We start from the raw sequence: 25,898 nt of genomic DNA, 5'->3' as shown, positions 1-25,898 counted from the left end.
CATGACACCACCTCTCGATACTGACACCGGACTCGTTGTGGCCACCACAAGGCTGATTTACCTCTGGTGATGTGTTCACAGAGCACGGAGGAGCAGAGGATGCAGCAGGACACTCTGGGGCAAGAAGGAACCCGAGAAGAGTGAATAGGGAAAAGAGAAATGCATGTGGAAACTGCTCTCTTTATTGTTTCCTTGTTTTGCGGCATGGTGCTGGATGTAAACAGGAACAAGCAATTTAAGCCTATTAGCTGCACTGCAGGTGTTTTATTTTGGGTTCAAGGATCATATGGGTCAAGACATAGGAAATAATATGTTTTCTTTTTCTGATATGAAAACTTTATGATGTCGGCTCATATATGACTCATGCATTGACCCACATTTGGATTCGTATCTCTCATAGGAAAGAAAAGAGGATTAACTTGTCCAAAGAGAAAACAGGTACATGTTGAAAATTATCTTCACCAATCCAGTGTGTGTTATCGGTGCACTTGGCAATGTAAGATGCAATGCTATGAAATGCATGGTGTTTCAAGCAAATCATTTAATGACTAAGATAACCTTCATGGCAGAGCACTATTGCCCTCTTGTGTTTAGGAGTGGAAAAGGCAGAATAAAAGCTTACACATGCCTCTCTGTCATTGTGATTTTAGAGATGGTTTACCTCACTCATTTAAGAAAACACAACAAATATTGGTAATATATATTTTTCCACAACTTGCTTTATTAGCTTCTTAAATCAGCAGTGCATGACACTTCCTTTATTTACACATGAAAGCATAAACAAGTATGTTTGCATTCTGTGTGACATATTCAGATTAAGATTAAGATTTGTTTATTTATACCAAACACATGCACAGACATGCACATCACAGTCATGCAATGGTTGGCAAATTTATCCTCTGCATTTAACCCATCTGGTGCAGGACACACAGAGCAGTGAGCAGCCATGTGCAGCGCCCGGGGAGCAGATGTTGGGGGAGTAAGGTGCCTTGCTCAGGGGCACTAGACAGGGTAGGGAGACTCTTGGATTTTTGGGCAGATCAATCCAGGTTCGTCTTTTTGTTCTTTCTCCGTGGAGTCGAACCAGAGACGAACCAGAGACCTTTTCTGCCCATAGTCCAAGTTTCTGCCACTAGACCATTCACATCTAACATTTAGAATAAAAATAATAGGATATTCACCTATTTGAATTATGCATTCAAAGTGAATAACAAATTACATTCAGGTTGAATAAGGCACATTTAGGCATTGATATGTTTACAATTCTTTGAGAAGCACTCAACAAATCTCAGCCGGGGTCAAACCCCAGATAAATCGTTTCCTCTTATTCTTAGCTGTTGTTTGTCTTCTTTCGCCTCTGTCTCCCTCACACTGTCTTTCGCCAATCAAACTGTGTCTCTTTTTCTAGGCGCCGACTGCTCTCTGTTTGATTCCCGTCTCCTGTGAAAGTGTTTCATTTCCCTAATGCAGAAGTGAAACCAACTCCATTTAAAAAGGGAGTCTCGCTGAATACTCAGGGGGCCCTGGGAATAACCAATACACTGCAAGAGTCAGCGAGGAATACAAACTCCAGTTAGGAACAAAGGAAATGGAAATCAATGGCAGGATATGCAGATTTATTTGATAGCTCAACACGCAAATATTCTTTTGGGAGTTTGCCCACTGTTGCCTCCGCTAGGTTAAAATAACAAGTGAGATGTGGAGTCTATAAAATTCAGTGTGATGAAGAAAGGTCAAAGCATTACACCTACTTAGTTTTGTGTGAAGGTGCTCTAAAATAATCAATAACGAATGCACTGCATTTTCAAGCAAGGCAGAATGGCCCAAGGCATGGTCATATCTATAAATGCAGCGCTACCAACCTCAGGAATTAATTTAAAGATAAACAGTGTATTATTTAAAAGCTGGACAACTTGTTTTATGCACAGTTGTATTTGTCAGTTTGTCGACACTTGAGGAGCTTGAGGAAGATCTCCATCTTATGGGCATCTTTCTTGAAGCAGCTGAGCAGGGTATAGTCTCTCATCACCGATTCCAGCATATCTGGCAGGACATCATACTGGAACAGGCCTTGTTCGTTGAAGGTTGCAGTCAACATTCCCTCGTCCAACATCTGTGTGGAAGCGTTTAGGAAAGAGTTAGAAGTTTGAATGCAGAAACAAAGCTTTGTGATGAAAATAACTAAACTTTAAATTGACTGCAGTGTTACCCTGATGCGACCCACCTTCCTGATAAGCACCACCACCCCTTGCTCCAGACTGATCAGTTTGTCAGACACCCACTTGGTCTTGTTGAGGAGCATTTCCGAAGCGTTGTCGTAGCGATCTAACGTGGTCTGCAGGTAGACCAGGGGCTCGATCCACGACTGGACCAGCATCAGCACGGAGTGGAGCAGCCATGTATCCTGCAGGGCACACAGATGATGAGTGAACTAGTGAATTAAAACAAAAACTGACCTCTAATATCTCCTCAAACATAAAGAATATATTAGAAAAGATAATCCTTTATCCAATTATGCATGGTAAACAACACTCTGTTGAAGGGAATAGTGAAAGACACAGTAAAGGTCTTTACCTTAATTAGGCTCTTTAACAAAGTTAGTAAAAAATACAAATAATTGTCCAAAATTGTACTGATTGTACATTCTAACAGTAGCAAGACCTAAGAAATTGTGACACAAAACAAAAAACACAGCAAAAACAAACATAACACAGCTAACGCTCTGCAAACCTTCACATTTGCACTAAATAACAAGCCATTTGTCCTTCAGGACTTCTGAAAGAGAGGGAGTGATCAAAATAGACTCACCAACTTGAGAAGTGTTGAGAACTATAGAGGACTTAATAACAGTCTGGTTTTAAATCAATGGCTTGTCAGCTGCAATACATTCAGCGACAAAAAAGTAGGTTGAAAAGCAGTGGGTGAAACAGTCTGCTTAAATTCCCCTTAAGCAGAGCAGACTTTAAAGCAAGAGCAAATGACCATCATACAAATGGCCGTTAAAGTGCAGCGCAGGCAATATTTCAGCAGAAAGGGCAGAGGATAAATTACTAACATTAAGGCAGAGCCTTGCGGTATATGCAGTTTTAAAGATCACATTTAGTATTATAGTGATGACACAACTTTTACACAGCAGTTGCATGATACCAACAAGGAGTCCTTGAATAAATTGCATTTCTACATTATTTTATGGTGTTTGTCATTGCCTTACAATAATCCTCCTTCAACTAACAGGGCTACAGCTCAGATGAGACAAATCACCCATCCCCGGCCTTTGGCTCAGTTCACTTTCCAGCCGACTGATCGAGTTGACCTTTCAGCCAAAAACACTGTACCCCGCTGGACAAACACTAAAACCTCCCACAGGCAACAGACAAGCGGGTTTTGAAATGTTATTGCACATTAATGAAATTTTATGAGCTTTTATTTTAAATACTGCAAACATTAATTTGCTCAACTGAGCACTGCAAAAGTAAGCATCAATATGCATATCAATTATCATGCATCAACACCCGCTAAAAGCAAACACACACTCACACACAAGCACAATTATTATTAACAGGCACATGAACAACCAGACAGTGGTAGTAATAGTCCTGCACACACACACATGCATGCACTCATACTTACTTTCTGTTGATTATAAACAATCAGATTAAAAATCAGATAGTTCAAACCCACTCACACTAGCACACTTAGTGGATTGAGAATACAGACCTGACAAAGGAAACTAGTAACGGGTGACCATGCACTTACAGATATCTGTTGGATTTCACTTTTGGAGCTTGGGATGTGTAAGGCCTTGGTGATGCATGCATAGCCAGCCTGGTTCCTCTGGAGCCGCAGTGGAAATGGGACAAACATCTCCTCCTACAACCCATGAGGAATGGGTGTACATAAAATAAAGTCAAATCAAATCACAGACACCCATGTCCACACATGCATATTTTTGTGAAAAAGCCTCTGATGACTTTGACCTTAAACCAACATTTATCCTTGAACTACCCATTATAATGTGGCATGTAAAGTCATAAGAATAGTTTGATCTTTTTCAGGTTTATTCTCTATATTCAATATTGTCCTGACACTCTCACAGAACAGGTGAGTAGTGAGCTAATCCAGCTCAGGAGAGAAAATGATGGCCGAAGCTTCACCAGTCTCAGCCACTGAAAACACAGCGGAGCCACATTTTGTTATCTAGCTTGTTCTCATCTGTAGACCCCATGCGGCGTCCTCTCTGTAACAAGGTCTACATCACCCCGTTTCAAAGACAATTTCTGCTCTCAAGCCGCAGCAGAGTTAAAAAAAGGCGATTCAACAGGCTGCAGAAACTGGTGCTCTGGCTGCTGTGGTATACCATTATCACACACTCCACTGTAGGCCTGCTCCTTCAATAAAACATCTTTGGCTCATAAGAAAGAAGGAAGATTACTTTGAAGCTGCACAGTGAGGCGATGATCATGTCAGAAAAACACAGCAAATAACACAGAGGATCTAACAAAATATGTCAGTTCTCTCTGCCCAGCACATTGTAACAAAAACCAGCAAAAAATCACTTTGCTCGCTTTGCATGATTCAGTCCAAGTGTTGCTAGTTTAAAGGCTATGGAGCCCATGATGTAAAAATAATTGAGTTTGCAACATGTAGGGCGTGCTACTGAGACTCAAATGAACGATGTCTTTTTAATTACTTTTTTAGCATTGACATGCTAAAAAAACAACTGAATGTTATTGCTCTCTGGATGACTCCGTTTTATTGCCTAACAAGATTATTTTTCTTCTCCATAAAAAGTGATGTTAGACAGCTCCTCAAACGTTTCATTTAGCATCGCTGTCACTGCAGCCTGAGGCTATGTTTCTACAGCGCTGCTTTCCAAAATGCTTGTTTCACCTTTCATTAAATATATACGTTTTAAAATATGAACACATGCCCAACCGCTTCAAATCTGAATTTCCTAATTCATTTCCTAATTGCACTGCAGCTGAAATCTCTAAGTCCAGTTGCAATGTTTAAAAAATATATTTTCATGTGATCATGTGTGAAGATTGATTCAGTTTCTCTTGAAGAAATATTCTGCAAGAGCCTGCATGTGCATATAATATGTCATTTTTTTCTAATACAGTGCACAAGTGTGAAGATTCCTGTTTTGCTCGGCTTTACTCACAAACATAGAACACGACTCCTCCGACACGCGGTAGATGAGCTCGGCGTGCTGGATGACTCGGTCTAGAAGTTTTTCCTGCGAGATGGAGGGGCAGCGGGTGAAGCTGCCCTGCTCGTCCTTGCAGTCTAGTGGGATGCTCGCAGTGAGCAAATAGGGCCAGAGCATCACAGCCCATACACCTTGTTTGACTGAAGACAAACACATGCAGACATGTGACTGTTCATGATAAAATACTCAACCAAATCTGCACAGAAAAATTATGTATTCTCTCTCTTATCATTGCTTGTTTAGTAGGCCCTGGTTTACCTTCGTCAGACTACATACTGCACATGAAAATCACTACACAAATAATTAAAGGGTCCTAATTTTTTATCTGATGACCCCACAGCTACAACACATACTCCCAACAACAAGCGTCATTTACCTGTCATCATGTTCATTCTGTCAGAAGTCTTCAGGTCCTTCTTGCCGTTCTGCCATCCTGACCTCTTTTATAGACCCTGACCAGGTGTTGAATAAAGGAAAAGGTCCTTTTGGGCATGCATGGGTTCTTGAAAAAAAAAGAAAGAACAAGATGGTAGCCGGATGTGTTTTATTTTACGTGGATGGTTGAAACCTCATTTCAAACAGGAGCAAATGTTTCTGCACACTTTCATTCTATCCTACATGCTGATCAGTTTGGACATTAATCCAAGCATGACGACTTAAAGAGATTAGAGTCATGAAACAACAACTACACAACAAATGAATGGGCTATAAAAAAAGATCTTTATAGCTGAGGTAAATACTTAATGTAAATTTAAACATGTGTGACAGAGGAAAAGACGATGTGTAACTGTAACAGACACAACACAAAGGGGCTGGATGAATGAGAGTCACTGGGATCTAAGAACACCCCTGAAATCTGTCTTGTATGTATAATGTTGACATTCCTTCTCTTTCCTGCTCTGAGAACCTCGGTGTGTGCTCTACCCAGGAGCTATGATGTCCCAATTGTAATGAATGTGTCTAGCTGTCGTACAGCGAAGGAAGCACATAATTGAGAAGTAATCCATGCCTGTTTCAAACAGTGCCAGCTGCGGTGAATGGGCATAAAGGAGTCCATGTAATGCTCCATTTAAGCATTGTCTTTTTTAGACCTGAAGACTCGATCTACTACTTATTTTATCCTTCTATAATACTGTATAAAATTGTTTACTTGGACTGCAGGCCTGAGCTCAGATGTCTGTTTTTCCTCAGTGAGTCATGTTTAAAGATCAGCAGGAGACAGCAGGGCATCATAAAGCAGCAGCAGATGGGCGTTGTGTTACCAAACGTGGCGCCAAGCAATTGATTCCTATTCACGAACATCTTCAAGACACCTGAAGCCGTGTGTCACGTAGGTCAACCTGTTTCATATGAAATAATGTTCTCTCTTTCCTTCACTCCACCACTTTCCGAGACAGGCAGATCTCTCCAAAACACATTGTTCCAGTTAATGTATGCGGAGATTGATGGAGGTGTGTCTGTAGTTAGTGTAAATGATTTTTAGGTTCAAGCTTGTTCTGAACATTGATAAAAGATTTAAAACACAATACCCATGAACGCCAAAGGAATAAATAAAAAGTTTGTTGTCATCTTAACAAGTTCTAATACGTCAACATTTTAGCCCAATGTTCTCAAATACAAAGAAACTGTGAGTTTCTTAAAACAGCAACATTAATTACATGAAGGTTTCACACATGCAAGTTGACAAAACACATGCAAGTTGACAAAAAACACAAGCAAAGTAAGAAAACATCTTCATCAATTTCACAACACAACTGAAGAGCCGCATTCGGCTCCAGAACCGCGGGTGACCAAGCCCTGTGTGGAACCGAATTTGTATGATGTATTGGACGTTTTTGTGTCTCCTGTGGCAGCGGTGTCCATCCCTTTTAGCTGTCCTCTGGAAACACTTCTGTTGTGTTGTCGCCTCTATTTGCAGCGCGTTTGTCTATTTGCAGCGCATTTGTATATTTACAGCGTGTTTGTCTATTTCCAGCGCCTTTCTGTAATGTGCTGTGTTGTGTTGTGAAATTAATTGATGAAGATGTTTTATTACTTTGCTTGTGTTTTGTCAACTTGCATGTGTTTTGTCAACTTGCATGTGTTTTATTAAGTTGCTGTTAGTTGAGCTCTCAGGGCCACCGTAGTTATCAGTATTTTACCTTTTATGCCTTAGATGCAGCACACTAGTCTGAAGGGAATGAACAGGAAATCAGTTCTGGAGAGCACTGACCATTTTCATAGACCTACTGCTGTGGTCAGATGAATTGAGATGCATCTTTGTGCATCGGAATCCTTGACTGCTGAATCATAATAGAATCATGAAGGTGCACACCTCTAGTGAGTGCACAGGCATCACGTTCAGGTCCGGCAGCACCTCCCACCTCCGAGCTCCAGTCCCAATTCCATGGTTTTTCTTAGCTTGCATGGAGCTGAGTCGTGATGATGAAGGACTAAGCTACCAGTGCCTCAACTTTACAGCTAACCAATCAAAAGACAAATATATATTCTAAGCACTTAAAGACTGATAGATCTTGTAAACATACAAATTATCATTGCTAAGAGTAATACTTGTTATGATGAAACACTTGAAATTGCTCCCCATCCCATCTGCTGGCCCCCCTGCTCACCAACAATGGTTGAAAACCCATGAGAAGAGCTCCTCAAAGCTTTGCAATCTCTGCCAGAGCTGCGGCCTAACACCTGAGCACTCTTCCTCTCACTCCCTAAGAAGTGGAACAGCTACAACTGCAGCTCTCCATCATCCATGTTTATCTGGCTCCACAAAAAAGAATATTGATCGTCAAAGATCAACAGTTGCTTTAATATGTACCCTCTGCTGCCTGACGCCACCGTGGCATCTCCAATGATAGCTACACCCTTTTTGCGACATCAATCGCACTCCTGTCCACCCTAGGAGAGGGATCCCTCACATGTGGTTCTCTCTGAGGTTTCTAAGTTTTTTCCTGTTCATAGGGTTTTTGGTAGTTTTTCCTTACTCTTGTTTACGCCTTGTTTAACGAGTGTTAAGGACAGAGGCTGTTGCACCTCGTAAAACCCTATGAGACGAATCGTGTTTTCAGAATATAGGCTATACAAGCAAAAATTTGATTGAATAATAAGTATGATCTTTGCAGCCAAATGATATTGTTGCATATCGGTGGTTTACTTGGTTTAAAGTGTTCAATTCTGGTATTGTTCTTGTGTTGCCCATGTGCTTGCAGGAAATCAAAGTTCCCTTAGTATATACGTTGACAGCCAGGGTTCCTTAGGGGGAACAGCTCCACGTTGACTGATGCAAGGTCTACACGTAACAGCCTCAGTAGTGTATTGGGATTTTTTAATACATAACACGACAAACAATTATCTTCTGGTTCATACAATTCTACCTAGCTGCGGCTAGGGACCAGAGCACCCTCGTCACTTAGTCAGACTTTGGTCAATGGCTGAGAACAATGGAATCACATTTCATTTATACTAAATAAAGCCCCTCCTTTCACAAAGGTAGAATGTTTATCCAATCAGGTCTCTGCATGTTGTCTTAAGGCTTAGATTTGGTCACCTTCAATCTGAATGAGGACCCCTTCGAAGTCTCACTACACATTTCCATCAGACCTCTGCTTAAAGCCGAATTATAGCTGTGTTGCACGCACGCACGCAAGACACGCAACACGCCCCTTTCGTGCCCTCTGCGGGCGTCCGCCAATTTTTCTAACTACACGACAAAGCGTCGCGAGCCTCATGCAGCCCGCAAGGCTAGTGATGGTCTGCTTACTACATCCCGTCCGGTTTCATGCCCCAAAATACGCGGAAATCACAGAAGATTTAGAAGAACGAATATGGACCAAATAGATGAGCACTTGGCAGAAGAGATCCGAAAGTATGACCACTTGTATAATCCGTCACTGACTGGCCGATTTGTTCGCCAGAAATAGGCTATGAGGAGCCGGAGTGGCGATGTAAATAAATATTCGACGAAGAAGAAGACGTCTCTTCTTTGTGTGTTTTGTTTTCGAAAAAAAACGTTACTCCGCCTAGTGTTCTGGCGGTGAACTGCGTTGCAACACGCGCAAAACGTGAGTGAAGCATAAACCAAAAAGAGTCCGTCGATGCAGCTGCGTGGCCTTCCGCGGTTGCAGTCGCAGGACTATAATTCAGCCTTTAGACTCCAAGTTTCTCTTAGACCCCCGTCTCTGCTGGATTGACCCATAAAAGACTCTAGGCGTGAAATCCTTTTGTCTCAACGGGGCAACGAGGAATCTCCAACGAATACACATCTGAGTGTCCTAAGCTGACCCCCACATGTCCGCAGTTTTAAACACAGAAACCCTATCGTAATGATATGCTTGTCATTTTTTTTATTAAAACTTATCTAAATGTAGCTGGTCAGTTCTTAATAAAGTTTTATACTTTTAGCACTGTCATTTTCCCCGCTCTGGATGTGTTAATTAACCTGACAGGACGGCAACTCCTATAGGCTGCGGGAAGGCGTTGGAGTTTATTTAGGGACACCTTAGCACTCTCCCTCGTTCTCTCTCTCTCTCTCTCCCCACTGTCGGTCCTGTGGGTGTGTGCGGACGTTTAGCGTGAGCGCAGCACGTGTGCTCGCAATTGTTTGTCGCGGTAAGTTGCTGGAAGTTATATAATATTAACGGAGATCACAGAGAAGTGTCCGCAAATTGTAACTGAAGTTTGTCCTTAGAGCCCAGTGTGAAGCTGTGTCTGTGTGCGACGGTGTCGGCGTCACTGTGGATGCACGCTGTCCCTGCTTTATTTTAATGAATTAAAGGTATGAGATAAGGATGTGTTTTTATGTTTGTAAATGTTTTTAAATATTATAAATGTGTTTTTAAATTGTGTGACCTAACTATAACATGTTTGTTTTATAGGGCTGCCTCCAGCAAAATAGTTACGGTCACTGTTTTTTCCCACTTTAGATTTCATTTAGATTATTTGGTTTGATCATTTGTTTCTTTGTGTTATTTTGTTTTGTTCTATGGCAAGGTGCAATATATATGGTTGACTGGGACTGTGCAATTCAGTGGTAGTGACTTGAATGGTGGTGAATTATTGGCTCCATAAAGTAGAGGCCCTCTTTTGTCATTTTGTTGTTGTATATCGTTTGCAGTGATTTTCTTAAAGTGTGTTGTGTTTGGTTTTTTAATGCATGATATTTTAGCATTGTACAATTGGGTCTGGAGCCTCTAATTTCTCTCTTTTTTAAGCTGTCATTTATATCAAGTCCAGGCCAACTTTTCCAACCTTTGCACATGTCACTTTACTGTTTGAGCAGTCTGTTTTAAATCATTTGCATCTATTAAATAAATTGTATTTTGTTCTGATATCTCAGTCTTATTCTGGATACTTGTTGAACCAAATTGACATTAACTGTCATCTCTGAACCATTTTTAATCACCACAGAATTGGCGTTGTTGGCAGGGTCGGAGGCTGAATATACAATTTTTCTGTTTATTTTCAATATTTGGTTAAAGTGTTTTTTTTGTTTTTTGGGCCTATTGATTGGTAGAAACTAGGCCAGAGTGGGAAAAAACAGTGGCTGGTCTACAGGTGAAGAGGACCACAGGCTTATTTGAAGACCTTGCAACATACTGACTGTCTTTTGGGAGGATGGAAGAAGTACAGGCCCTTATGGAGCAGCTGCAACAGCTGAAAACAGCCAATGAACAATTGAGAGAGCAGTTGCAGAATCAATCACAATTAGCAGAACCACTTCCAGGGTCATCCACTTCCTCCCCTAATGTTGTTCCAGAAGGCAGCCTAGCCTCTGATGCAGCCAACCTCCGATATGTTTATGTACTGTACTGTACTTTATGTACTGTAGTCCTTCCCCGCCTACTCACAAAGCCGGTAACCACCTGGACTATATTTTCACCAGAAACTGCTCAACATCTAACCTCACTGTAACCCCACTTCATGTCTCCGACCACTTCTTTATCTCTTTTTCTCTCCCTTTATCTCGAACTGACAACCTTAACACATCAACAGAGTCGGTACCTGTCCGTCGCAACATTCGTTCCCTCTCTCCTTCCTCTCTAGCCTCCTCTGTTCTATCAGCCCTCCCTTCCACTGACTCTTTCTCACTCATGCATCCTAACTCTGCCACTGACATTCTCCTTTCTACTCTGTCCTCCTCTCTTGACTCTCTCTGTCCTCTTACGTCACGGTTGTCTGACTCGGTACGTGCAGTCAGAGCCACTATGCGATCATCAGAAAGGAAATGGCGGAAATCTAAACACCTGGACGACCTGCTATCTTATCAGTCTCTTCTCTCCTCTTTTTCTGCCTCCATTTCCACAGCCAAAAGCACTTTTTACCAAACTGCAGCCTCATTTTCTAATCCCAAAAAACTCTTCTCCATCTTTTCCAACCTCCTCAACCCTCCCAGTCCCCCTCCTCCTTCCTCTCTTCTACCAAGCCACTTTGTCAACTACTTTACCAAAAAGATAGATGACATACGCTCTTCATTTTCTGATCCTCCTTCTATAACCACACTTCCAACAACTTCATCTTCGTCCCCTTCGCTCTCCTCTTTCACCCCCCTGTCTCCCAATCAAGTTCGGACCTTGGTAACCTCCGCCCGCCCGACCACCTGCCCCCTTGACCCCATCCCTTCTCACATTCTCCAGTCTATTGCCCCTGACCTTCTTCCTTTTCTTACCCATCTAATCAACACTTCCCTGTCAACTGGCTGTTTTCCTAATTCTCTGAAGGAGGCAAGAGTAAATCCTCTCCTGAAGAAACCCACCCTGGACCCGTTTTAAGTAAATAACTACAGACTTGTCTCTCTCCTTCCCTTTGTTTCCAAAATTCTTGAGCGTGCTATCTTTAATCAACTTTCCTCCTATCTTAACCACAATAATCTTCTTGACCCTCACCAGTCTGGTTTCAAGGCAGGTCACTCAACTGAGACTGCCCTCCTTGCTGTCTCTCAGCAGCTTCACACTGCCAGAGCAGCCTCTCTCTCCTCTGTCCTCATCCTTCTAGACCTCTCTGCTGCATTCGACACAGTGAACCACCAGATCCTTATTTCCTCCCTTCAGGACCTCGGTGTCTCAGGCTCTGCTCTCTCCCTGCTCTCTTCCTACCTCAATGAACGCACTTATAGGGTAACTTGGAGAGGGTCTGTGTCTGAACCTTGTCCCCTCACTACTGGGGTCCCTCAAGGTTCTGTCCTAGGTCCTCTCCTCTTCTCTTTGTACACCAACTCCCTCGGCTCTGTCATTTACTCGCACGGCTTTTCCTACCATAGCTATTCTGATGACACCCAACTAATCCTGTCTTTTCCCCGATCAGAAACACAGGTAGCAGCACGAATCACTGCCTGTCTGACCGACATCTCTCAGTGGATGTCTCAACACCACCTGAAGATTAACCTTGACAAAACTGAACTTCTTTTCCTTACAGGGAAAGACTCTCCCATCCACGACCTGACTATTAACTTTGACAACTCTGTGTTAACCCCCACTCAGACGGCTAGGAACCTGGGCGTAACACTCGACAGCCAACTCTCCCTTACTGCCAACATTTCTGCAACAACACGGTCCTGTAGATTCATGCTGTACAACATCAGGAGAATACGCCCCCTTCTCACTCAGAAGGCGGTGCAGGTTCTGGTCCAGGCTTTGATCATCTCACGTCTAGATTACTGTAACTCGCTCCTGGCAGGTCTACCTGCTACTGCCATCCGACCTTTGCAGCTCATCCAGAATGCAGCAGCTTGACTGGTTTTTAACCAACCTAAATTCACTCACACTACTCCTCTCCTCCGCTCCCTTTTCTGGTTACCAGTGGCTGCTCGCATCCGGTTCAAAACACTAGTACTTGCGTACCATGCTGTGAACGGATCCGGTCCAGTCTACATCCAGGACATGGTCAAACGTTACACCCCACCCCGTTCACTCCGCTCTGCTTCGGCCAATCAGCTCGTTGCTCCCTCACTGCGAGCTAAACAATCATCAAAAACACGACTGTTTTCCGTCCTGGCTCCTAAATGGTGGAATGAGCTCCCCATTGACATCCGGACATCAGAAAGTCTACACTTCTTCTGCCGAAAACTAAAAACATACCTCTTCCGACTTTACCTTGAATAAATAAAAAAAAAAAAAACACTAACATCTTTTTTAAACTAACACTTTAGTAGCACTTAAATGGCACTTACTTATAGCACTTTGTAGTTCTGCTTTATTTGAAGAAATTGTATTTTCTTGATTCTTGTCGTCCTTGGTATGTACCCTCGGGTTTGAATGCACTTATTGTAAGTCGCTTTGGATAAAAGTGTCAGCTAAATGAAATGTAATGTAATGTAATGTACCTAGAGACCGTAAATGCCCCAAGTTCACTGGTAAAATGTCAGTTGATCTGTTAACACTTGAACAGTGGATTGTGGAGGTACGTAGATGTCTGGAGGTTAGGCATATGCCAGTACTATAACAGTTGCTGTTTATCACAGACCATTTAGATGGAGGTGCCAAGTCAGAGATACATTTTCACTCTCCTGCAGACAGAAATACTTCTGAAAAAATCTTTCGGATTTTAAGAGAAAAATATAGTTGCGCTAAGTCCTATGTTGCGGCCCAGTTACAGTTTTTCCAACGTACTCAGCGAGAAGGTGAGTATTTCTTTCGTAGACCTTCGGGCTATTGCTATTAGGTGGGTAGAAACAGGTAGACAGGGAGGTAAAATTAGACCTCGGGTCTACTCTTGTGACACACACTCCCAGGCAGTGGATAGTTCTGAGGGTAGCATAAATGCAGTCACTGCTAGCTCTAACGATGAAATGGCAGAGATAAAAGAGTGCCTACGCAAACAACAAGCTCAATTAGATACTATTATGAAGCATGTCACTGCCCAGCCCCCTCAGCCTACTCAGAGCCCTGTAGCCCTGACCCAAGCTAAATCATCACGATTTCCAACAGATGGCAAACTAATTTGCCACCGTTGTAATAGACCAGGCCACATAGCCAGGTTCTGTGGGGTAAACCTAACTTCTACTATGACACGTGAAGGATCTGCTTTGGAAGTGGGGGTGCACAGACAGGTAGGGGGAGGGGGTTCTGATTATCAGTCATCGGGAAACTAGACCCCTCTGGTGCAGAGAGCCAAGCATCAGAAAAGGGTTTTGTGAGCTCACCTGAACATCAAATGGATGATCATTCTCGACTTATAGGAGATTGCCCAGTTGTGCAAATCAACATGGGGGGTGTGGTGGTGCCCTGCCTTTTGGATACAGGGTCGATGGTTACCACGATTAGAGAAAGCTTCTTTGAGAAACATTTCAGGTCACAGGGTATCGGCCTTCTAAAGAAATGTCACTGGTTACGTCTAAGGGCAGCCAATGGACTAAAAATCCCTTATCTAGGATATATGGAGCTCGCTGTTTTGGGTAAAACCCTCTCACAAATGGGTGTGCTAGTTGTAAGGGACCCCCTAGATGAGCTCACATGCCAGCAATCGGTAGTATCTGGCTTCTTAGGAATGAACATCATTCTTACTCATGTCTTACTCGAGAGTGCCCACGCCATGGCTGCAACCTGCCAAGCAATAGCTGCTTTCCTATCACGGCCCAAAGCTGACCCAATTGCTCTCCAGGCCACAGATCCAGTAATTGGTACTTTCCTACAATATTGGAAGAGGGGCACACCTCCAACTAAACAAGAAATGGCCAATGCTGGTAGGGGCATAAAGAAGCTGGTGCAGCAGTGGTCCAAAATAAAGTCAAAGGATGGTGTCCTATACCGTCAAATACAGCTACCAAGGGAAGGACAAGTGGTGTTCCAACTCCTGCTGCCTCAATGCCTTCAGGGAGAGGTCCTTAAAATTCTTCACGATGACCAGGGCCACCAAGGAATAGAGCGTACCAACAGTCTGGTGAGGCAGAGGTGTTTTTGGCCTTTTATTGGAAGTGACATTGACAGATACTGTCGGGAGTGTAATAGATGCACACTGGCAAAAGTTGTACAACCAAAAGTCTGTACATTCAGGGGGAGCCTGTTAGCCTCTAAACCATTGGAAGTCATTGCCATTGATTTCACTGTATTGGATAAGGCCAGTGATGGAAGAGAGAATGTGCTGGTTGTCACGGATGTCTTTTCAAAGTTTTCCCAAGCATTCCCAACACCAGACCAACTGGCCAGTACAGTAGCCCGTGTGTTGACTGAAAAGTGTTTTTTACATTTATGGCGTGCCCAAACAAATTCACAGTGATCAGGGAAAGTGTTTTGAAGGAGACCTTTTGAAAAGACTGTGTCAACTGTATGGAATTGAGAAAAGTAGAACCACACCCTACCATCCCGAGGGCAACGGACCGTGTGAACCCTTTAATCGAGCATTGCATGACTTATTGCGCACCCTCCCCCAGAAAAAGAAGAAAAAATGGCCAAAATATCTATCTCAGGTTCTCTATGCTTATAATACCACAGATCACCAATCAACTGGTTATTCCCCATATGAGCTAATGTTTGGCCAGAAGGCACATCTACCTGTGGATTTCCTATTGGGCGCATCACAGGAGGAACCCACGTCTAGGTCCGCAGAGGATTGGATGGATGAACATGAACATTTTAACCTTCCAAGGTCAGTAAATGAAACCGTTGACATCTCAGTTAGAACCTTGCAGGTGAACCATGCTGCAAATCATCACGTTGTTGAGACAGTGTTTAGACCCTGGTTGTAATTTGTCACCGGTTCGGTGACCTTTCCAAATTGGGGCCATTGTAGCGGGTCAGTTCTTAATAAAGTTGTATACTTTTAGCACTGTCATTTCCCCCGCTTTGGATGTGTTAATTAACCTGACAGGACGGCAACTCCTATAGGCTACGGGGAGGCGGAGTTTATTTAGGGACACCTTAGCACGCTCCCTCATTCTCTCTCTCTCTCTCTCTCCCCACTGTCGGTCCTGTGGGTGTGTGCGGACGTTTAGCGTGAGCGCAGCACGTGTGGTCGCAATTGTTTGTCGCGGTAAGTTGCTGGAAGTTATATAATATTAACGGAGATCACAGAGAAAGTGTCCGCAAATTGTAACTGAAGTTTGTCCTTAGAGCCCAGCGTGAAGCTGTGTCTGTGTGCGACGGTGTCGGCGTCACTGTGGATGCACGCTGTCCCTGCTTTATTTTAATGAATTAAAGGTATGAGATAAGGATGTGTTTTTTATGTTTGTAAATGTTTTTAAATATTATAAATGTGTTTTTAAATTTTGTGACCTAACTATAACATGTTTGTTTTATAGGGCTGCCTCCAGCAAAATAGTTACGGTCACTGTTTTTTCCCACTTTAGATTTCATTTAGATTATTTGGTTTGATTATTTGTTTCTTTGTGTTATTTTGTTTTGTTCTATGGCAAGGTGCAATATATATGGTTGACTGGGACTGTGCAATTCAGTGGTAGTGACTTGAATGGTGGTGAATTATTGGCTCCATAAAGTAGAGGCCCTCTTTTGTCATTTTGTTGTTGTATATCGTTTGCAGTGATTTTCTTAAAGTGTGTTGTGTTTGGTTTTTTAATGCATGATATTTTAGCATTGTACAATTGGGTCTGGAGCCTCTAATTTCTCTCTTTTTTAAGCTGTCATTTATATCAAGTCCAGGCCAGCTTTTCCAACCATTGGACATGTCACTTTACTGTTTGAGCAGTCTGTTTTAAATCATTTGCATCTATTAAATAAATTGTATTTTGTTCTGATATCTCAGCCTCCCGTCCCATCTTATTCTGGATACTTGTTGAACCGAATTGACATTAACTGTCATCTCTGAACCATTTTTAATCACCACATAAATATAAAATCTGCCATCACAGTAGGTAGTGAACTCCTCCCTTAAGCCAATGTGGATGGCCTCATGGCGGCTGGTTCCAGGCCCACACAGTATAGCTCTTACTTTGTAGTATGTTCTACTACGGCCCAGAGCTATTGGGAGCGGCACACTGAGGCTGGTTCCAGGTTCACACATAGCAGTCTCACTAGGTAATATATTCTTCAGCAGGCTAATCAATTACGTACAATGATGCACACCACAGAGGTGAAAGGGGGTGACAAGTATTTGCTCATCAGTCCCATCATATCTATGTAATCATATCGGGGGATTGTGATGGTTACACAATCAGCTCAGTGTAATTTTGTTACATTTCATCTTAGTCAAAACATTACACGTAGTTTTGTCAATAGAATCTTTTTTAACAGATAGTTTATTTTCTGAGTTGGGTGCGAACAATTGGTCAATATTCTGTCTTTTTCTTTAAATATTCTGTGTTTCTCTGTTGTTGACTCAATCAATCAATCAATCAAATTTTATTTGTATAGCCCATATTCACAAATTACAATTCATCTCATAGGGCTTTAACAGGGTGTGACATCCTCTGTCCTTAACCCTCAGCAAGAGTAAGGAAAAACTACTAAAAACCCTTTTAACAGAGTAAAATTATGTAGAAACCTCAGAGAGAGCCACATGTGAGGGATCCCTCTCCCAGGACAGACAGAAGTGCAATAGATGCCACGTGCAGGAAAACATCATCATAATCAAAGTCTCTAGCAGCATTTGATGAGGGTAGACATCCCGAAGGACAACCCCAACATGACATGCCAAGCAGTCCCGCTGCAAGCACAGTCCATGTTCAGCAACCATCTAGACCACGATCCACCATCCAGACCAGACGCCACTCCAGTCCTCAGTCACCGTCCACCGCCGCCCACCAGGACCCATCACAAGCCACCACCGCGGTCCTGGTCCACCGCCCGTGCCCAATGCCCACATGACTCAGAATCCGCCACACTGGATCCAACACCGCCACCCCCGGTGTGCGATCCACAAACCGCAATCCATGGTACGGCCACAGAGGCTCTGGATCTGCGGGTGATAAAGCAAAGGGATTCCGGGGAAGGGAGATAGGGATGGAGAAGAGGAAGGAGAAGCTGGAAAGAGAAGCTCCGTGTGTCATGTGTCATAAAATAGAACAAGTAACGTTCTGGCGCACTAATTAGCTCTAACTATAAGCTTTATCAAAAAGGAAGGTATTGAGCCTACTTTTAAACGAAAAGATGGTGACTGCCTCCCGAACTGAAAGTGGTAGATTATTCCACAGCCGAGGGGCTTGATGGCTAAAAGCTCTGGCTCCTACTCTACTTTTAGAGAATTTAGGGACGACAAGTAGGCTTGAATTCTGGGAGCGGAGTGCTTTAGCGGGTTTATAAGGTACTAACAGCTCTTTAAGGTAAAAAGGCGCTATATTATTAAGGGCCTTGAAGGTGAGGAGGAGAATTTTAAATTCTATTCTAGATTTAACTGGAAGCCAGTGTAGCGATGCTAATATTGGAGAAATGTGCTCTCTTCTCTTTATTCTCGTCAGGACACGTGCTGCGGCATTTTGGACAAGCTGTAGAGTCTTTAACGACTTACTGCTGGAGCCTGATAATAATGAATTACAATAGTCCAGTCTCGATGTAACAAAGGCCTGGACTAATTTTTCTGCATTTTTCTGAAAGGACATGTCTAATTTTTGAAATATTACGCAAGTGGAAAAAAGCGGTCCTAGAAATATGTTTTAAGTGACTATTAAAGGATAAATCAGGATCGAAGATCACTCCCAAGTTCCTGACTGTTTCATTGGAAGCAAGGGCAATGTCGTCTAGCGGAGCTATATCATTAGATAATGTATCTCTAAGGTGTTTGGGGCCAAGTATTATAACCTCTGTTTTGTCTGAGTTTAATAAGAGAAAATTGAGGGTCATCCAGTTTTTTATGTCCTTGAGACATGTTCGAAGTTTAGTTAATTGATTACTTTGTTCAGGTTTTATTGACAAATATAACTGGGTGTCATCCGTATAGCAGTGGAAAATTACCGAGTGTGTCGTGATAATGTTTCCTAGTGGAAGCATATATAATGAGAATAAAATTGGGCCGAGCACAGAGCCCTGTGGAACACCATGGTTAACTTTGGTCCGCACAGATGACTCATCATTAATTTGCACAATTTGGGAGCGATCAGAAAAATACGATTTACACCAGTAAAGGGCGGTTCCATTAATGTTAATTAACTGTTTGAGTCTTTGTAATACACTGAGTCTCTGGAGTCAAATTCCTAGTGTATGTACTGTGCATGGCAAATAAAACTGATTCTTTATTGTCTATTCTTATTGAGTAATTGAGAAGAAGATTAGATCTGTTTTAAAAATGCCATCGAAATTACTGGGGGGTGGGAGAGTACTGATATTGCTGAACATTGCTGAAAAAGTCTATGGTCTTCAGAAACTTGTTGAAAAGTCATGGTGAAACTTGTGGAAGCCTATTTTACAACTTTTCAAAAAGACTTGCATTCGAAGGCGGCGTAAAATTACGTATTCTGGAGTATTTTGAAAAGGGCGTGGCAAAATAGCTCAAGAGCGCCACCTACGGAAAAGCCCCTCATTTAGCATTCACTTATCCTCAAAAAAAACATAGACTATTGTGTATCATGACAAGATGCACAAAAAAGTCCATCAGTGTATTATGAATAACGCAACAGGAAGCCCGGCAGTTTGACTTTAGTGGCCATTTTGGTCATATTCCACATTTTTTCTTTAATGTATTTGTCGTACAGCTTTCATCAGATCACTTTCAAATTTAGACGATCATCATCACAACAAATTGGAGATCTAAAGTTATTGAAGGATTTAGTTTTTGCAAAACCGTCTGACCGTGGTGTGGCGTTAAAGTTTGATGAAACGCCATCAAAACATAACCTTCCATATTTCAGACATATTTTGTCCAATTGAGTCCAAACTAGACACATACGACAAGAGTCGCCACCAGAAGACATCGGTGCAGAAATTGTGACTTACAATCACAGCGCCCCCTGGTGGCAACAGGAAATGTCTTGTTTTTGGTACGTGTTATGTTTTTATGTGACCGTGGTGAGGTCTCAAAGTTCGACTAAACGCCAATATAAGCGAGCTTCTGTAACTTAGACATATTTTGTCCAATCGACTCCAAACTACACATATAAGACAAGAGTCGCGACCGGAAGACATCTACCTAGAAATCATGACTTAAAAGGAAAGCGCCCCCTTGTGGCATCAGGAAATGTCTTGTTTTGGTCATCTTACTCTTTGATGTATTTCCCCCCAGCCACTTTGCTAAACTGTCAAACTGTGTCAAATTGGTCTCAAGATATTGATAATGTAGGCATAACATTACTGTGACTTTTTATCATGCGGATTGTTAATGGCGTGGCATCAAAGTTCATCAGCTCACCATGACAAATGAAACCCATTTTAACAGAGTTACCATGAACGCAGCATGAGACCGCTTTCGGTTTGTTACGTCTCACACTTGGATGTATTTCTCCTCATTCACTTTGCTAAACCATGTCAAACTGTGTCACATGGGTCTCAATATATTGATAATGTAGGCATAACATTGCTGTGAGTTTTCATCATGCGGATTATTCATAGCTTTGCAGCAGACTTCTTCAACTCGCCATGACAAACGAAGCTCCATTTAACACAGCTGCAAGTGAACTCATCATGAGACTCTGAAAAAAGTTACAACGTCACAAGCTGCGGAGCTGTGGATCACGAAGAAACGGAGAACGGTTGGCGAGACTGGATGAGACGACGGCGGCGGAGTCACTGTGGACGTTGTTCGCTCAGCAGGTTAGAGTGTGGGACGCTCTCAAAGCTTTTTTCCCCTCTCCTGTCGTGTCTTTTCCTGTGTGAACTCTGCCGCTCTCAACAGCAGCACTGGCTATGAGCTAGCTCCTGCTAGCTCCAACGAAGCATCTCTCAACTGCTACGTAAGTTAAACGGACACTTCTGACTGACTGACTGACTGTGATGATAAGCAAAAGAGACACTGTGGACTGACTTTGCAGAGTCAATTCCGTAGCGACATTGAGACTGCATGCTGGTGCACGTGTGATGTGTTGTACTGCATTTGTTTGATCTGTTTACTAATACTAGCTCTAATAAATACTGTATAAATTATATTTTGCTCCTGAATTGAACTGTGTTAAAGGGGTTCACATGGAAAATATATGTTCAATTATGTAAAGGGTGATTTTTGTTACTATTATACTAATGGAGATTTAGCACTTGCTACACATTGTAAGAGCAGCTGTTCAAAGGAGCACTATGTCTTTTAAGGCTCTTTATTCAGAGTCACGGTGTTGATGTCCTGTCACGTGTTACAGTGAAAAATAACCGTGTCTCCCACCTTCAGTATTTAAATCGTTAATCTCAGACAGACTTCACTGAATTCTTTTGTTAAATATGAGTAAGTCATAGCCTTGTAACTTTACTAGAACAGACAGTGTCATACAGAGTTGTAGGCTTATATGCACTACCTATTTCCTAATCTGAAATGATTATGATCTGATTAACTTTGAATTAATATTTTATTTTTACCATGTAAAAGTCTGTTAATTACTTAACCTGGCCCATGTATGACTTTACATATCTGTGTATTGGTTTCATGTTCCTCTAGAAGGTCCAAGTTGACACACAACTTGAATCCAACCAGACTGAACACTGACTCCAGGTACAGACCTGATTTCATTACTTAAAAACAATCAAAGTATTGCACATAATACATAATGTATTAATAGCTCCATTAAAAACATTCATTGTCATGGTAGTGCACGTTTTAATCCAACAGCATATTCAAATACACAGTTGAATATCCACAGAAAATAAGATTACACACTTTGTTCATATGTAACTCTTCCTCTACAATAATGACGATCACTTTCATGTTTCATATCATTTTATTAGGGATAGACGAGCCTGAAGGACACAGCTGTGATGACCATGTTCTGTCTCTTATGGCAAAGCAGAAATATAAAACACTGGGTTCTTATCTAAAGTGTATCAAATCAGATCTCCACCATGTTGCTGCTGAGGACATCAGCTGCTGCAGTTCTTCATCTATGAAGAGAAAAAAAGCACTGTTAAGGAATGTTTTGTGTTGTGTATAAAGCACAACAGATTTCAGATAGAACTGTTGTACTGTGGTCTTGGTTTATATCCTCATGGTTAAATGTACATATTTTAAGTCCCTTCTGATAAAAGTACTGAAAGAAATACAACATTGTACAAATACGTAAAATGTCTTTCTACCTCATCAGTACTATTCAAGGTGATAATCTCCCACAGACCTATTGATAACAGTCCAAATCAAGTCTTTCCACTTCTCTCAGTGTGAAAACATAATTCTATAATTAATTTGAGAACTGTTTACAACACTGATGTGTGGAGATTAAAATCATACCTAAACTGTCTAATTCACTGTAAAACTCCATGACATTCGCAGGCCATCTGTAGTTAAGGGAGCAACGCATGGAGTGATGTGTAGATTACTAGTTTGATGATGCATGAGGAGAGGCGGTGGTCGAGTGGCAGAAACTTGGACTATGGGCAGAGAAGGTCTCTGGTTCGTCTTTGGTTCGACTCCATGGAGAGACAACAAAAGTCGAACCTGGATTGATCTGTCCAAAAACCCAAGAGTCTCCCTACCCTCTCTAGTGCCCATGAGCAAGGCACCTCACTCCCCCAACATCTGCTCCCCGAGCGCAGTACATGGTCGCTCACTGCTCTGTGTGTCCTGCACCAGATGGGTAAAAAGCAGAGATTAAATTTCCCTACCTGCATGAGTGTGCCTTTGCATGTCTGTGCATGTGTTTGGGATGAATAAATGGATCTTAATCTTAATCTTTTAATCTTAATCAGTTGTCTTCCAGTTGACCAGCATGAAGCTGCAGATCTCCACCATGTTGCTGCTGGGGACATCAGGAGCAGCATTAATGAGGAGCAGAAGCGTACTGTTATGAATGTTTTATGTTGTTTATGAAGCACTACATATTTCAGCTAGAACCGATGTAATAGGGTCTGGGTTTGTTTCCTAATGGTTAAATGCACATACTTTAAATCGCTTTTGATAAAACGTGACAAAGAAATACAACATTGTACACATAGATAAAATGTCTTTCTACCTCATCTGTAATATTCAAGGTGATGATCTCCCACAGAGCTGTTGATAACAGTCCACATCAAGTCTCTCCACTTCCCTCAGTGTGAAAACATAATTATATAATTAATTGGAGAAGTGTTTATAACACTGATGTGTGGACATTATAATCTTATCACTACTGTCTAATTCACTCTACAACTCCATGACAGACTAAATAAACAATGTGAAAATAGTAATGGCGGATATACCATCCTGTATCAGAATATTGGTGAAACAGTTACTATCACATGAAACGTACACGTGTAGCGTATTGATAGTAACTCATTAAAAAAAAAAATAATGTCACAACCAAAACAAGACTGTGGAGTTATCTTGCTTCAATCTGTTCATTAGACGTGATAAATAAACGGTAACTTTAATAATTACATATTACAAAAAACTTGAGGCATGTAAGCATATGATGATAGATAAAGCAATATGGTAAGGTTATGTTGGATAGTTTGAAGGTTACTTACCTCTAGTTCAGCACCAGCGGCTGGCCAGAAGAAGTGGAGCGATCATCCTTGCCGCACAGGGCAAACGCAGGCAATGTGGAGACGAGTGCTTGGTCATCGAACGTTCTCTCTTCCCCGACCGCAACAGACTTGAAATTGCCTGTGCTCTGGCCCGTTAGTGCTACAACGTAGCCCTAGTTATTATTATTTTTCTCTCGCTTACTAGAATTGGCTTTTTGAGGGCTTTAACATGCTCAAAAAGTTTTAAAAGTTTGCAGTAAGTTAGAAAGTCATGAAAATGGACTTATTCTGGGGTATTTGGAAGTGGGCGTGCCAAAATGGCTCAAGAGCGCCACCAACGGAGCTTCCCCTCATTTACCACCAAAGTGACTTTGTTGACATTGTTTTGTTTCGTTGTTTTGGTTTCGAAGATCCTAATGTTTACACCAAGTGGACATTGTTTGAATATAGCAGGAACATCATATTCCTTTCGCCAATGGCCTACATGGCACCAGCTGTGTCAAGGCCTTTCATGAAGAGAACATTTTGCTTAGCAACTATCAGAGTAGTAGTAGCGTCACAGAGAGCGGCTTCTTGTCACTTCCTGGATTCCTTGACAAGAGGCGGGGGACTACAACTGTGGACCAATAAGGGAGAACCAAATTGACTTGCGGTGACTCCCCTTCAATCTTTCATAACCAAATCTACTGTTATAACTACATCAAACCCCTTCTGTTCGGGGCCATTATTAACTACCTATTGCTAACTTAATTAGCCTAGGCTTTGATAATTGTCCATAGCTCTGTTGTTCAACTTTCATTGCATCTCAATAAATATTTATATTGGACCAGTCCGGCTCTTCTCTTATTTAGGATAAACCAACACGCCTGACAACTCCAAACACTAAACCTGTTCTTCTGCTGCAATAAACCTTTGAACGCGAGTTGTCTGACTGAACTGAATTACTGGATCTATGTTATTCCTGCAAATAAACAAAACTCCTGAGTCTTCTTCTATGAGAGAGGGATCAAGTTTGTCTTACCAGGATTCGGTTCCTCCACTGTGTGCAACAGTCAGTAGACAATACAGCAGTATTTATACATGACAGGTACTGCTGTGAGTTAAATGGACAGAAGAATGACAGGACCTCGACAGCTTCAAGCAGCATGGCTACAGCTGTTGCCTGCTTTTCTTACCAGCTGTCTTGTTTTTGACGATGTTGACTTCTTCTTAGGCTTCAAAGGGACACATTGGAATCTACGTGTTCAGTCAGCTCTCATACACACTCGCTGTAGCTACCAGCCAGATTTTTTTGTCTCGGGTTGGTAAATTATTATAATTATAATTTTATATGAGCAACAAAAAAAAGCATTTGAATGATTGGCCTCAGGTCTGTTGTTATTTGTTCACGGGACAAGTCGAAATGGAGAAAACAGACTATGTGCACTTTTTAATGAGAACTTTGTTATACAAAGCGACACTCAATTTTGTAGCGCAATATACCAACAGTCCCCGGGCAACAAGACAACTACACATTGGTATGATATTATGCCTCTTTATGACGGCTGCAATCAGGTCATTGCCTATATGTGTGGCTGTGTGTCGCCTGTGTGTGCCTACATTTGCTTTGCAAATTTAAGAGTGACAAGCACGAGTGCAATACTTGTTTGTGTAATCTTCACAGTGAAGACAATGTGGTAGAATATTGTGGTTTCTAGTTGCACAAAACATCATTAGTTTCTTAATAAAAACACACATTCTGATTTATTCTAGAGAAAGGAGATACATTAGTTTTTAACCAATTTCATGTCAATATGTAGTCTATCAAAAAACGTTGTTTTACATTTCAGGATGCGACCACACAGAAGCACAGGTCTTACTGACCGATGAGAAGAAAAATGCAGTATTTCTACAGATAAAGCAAAGTCAGTCTTTTTATGGATTTCATGTTTATTCATAAATCACTTCACATGCATGCAAATGGTAGTTTATATCCTAAATATGACAAATCCAGACATGATTTATAGACCGTAGCAAAAGAAACAAGAGAAGCTGTGTTATACATGATCTTCTCCCTATTCTAAGTCAACACCACACCTAAAGTAAGAGCTGAAGTTCACTTTCATTTTCCCATCTTTGATTTCCATTGCTCATGGCAGAGGCAGGGCACCGTAGAGGGACAGATGACAGTTCTTGGCTGATCCATTACACACCCCCCCAGGCTTAATTAACATCTCCCTCCAGTAACATGCAACACTCTC

At 41.9% G+C, this 25,898-nt stretch overlaps 1 protein-coding gene across 1 annotated transcript; it reads right to left on the bottom strand.

Annotated features, from left to right (window-relative positions):
- Window positions 1-701: 701 nt before the first annotated feature.
- On the bottom strand, window positions 702-5,651 carry smtla (somatolactin alpha). Its single transcript, XM_062386845.1, has 5 exons — window positions 5,589-5,651; window positions 5,165-5,352; window positions 3,757-3,870; window positions 2,225-2,404; window positions 702-2,113 (listed from the first exon to the last, which is right to left on the bottom strand). Exons 1-5 carry the CDS (start codon window positions 5,602-5,604, stop codon window positions 1,919-1,921), a joined length of 693 nt encoding a protein of 230 aa, XP_062242829.1. The 5' UTR covers window positions 5,605-5,651; the 3' UTR covers window positions 702-1,918.
- Between the last annotated feature and the right edge of the window lie 20,247 nt (window positions 5,652-25,898).

This window comes from Platichthys flesus, chromosome 4 (genome assembly GCF_949316205.1).
Source record: "Platichthys flesus chromosome 4, fPlaFle2.1, whole genome shotgun sequence".
Classification (NCBI taxonomy): Eukaryota; Metazoa; Chordata; class Actinopteri; order Pleuronectiformes; family Pleuronectidae; genus Platichthys; species Platichthys flesus.
Note: the sequence above shows the minus strand (reverse complement) of the source record. Positions and strands in the feature narration are given on the sequence as shown.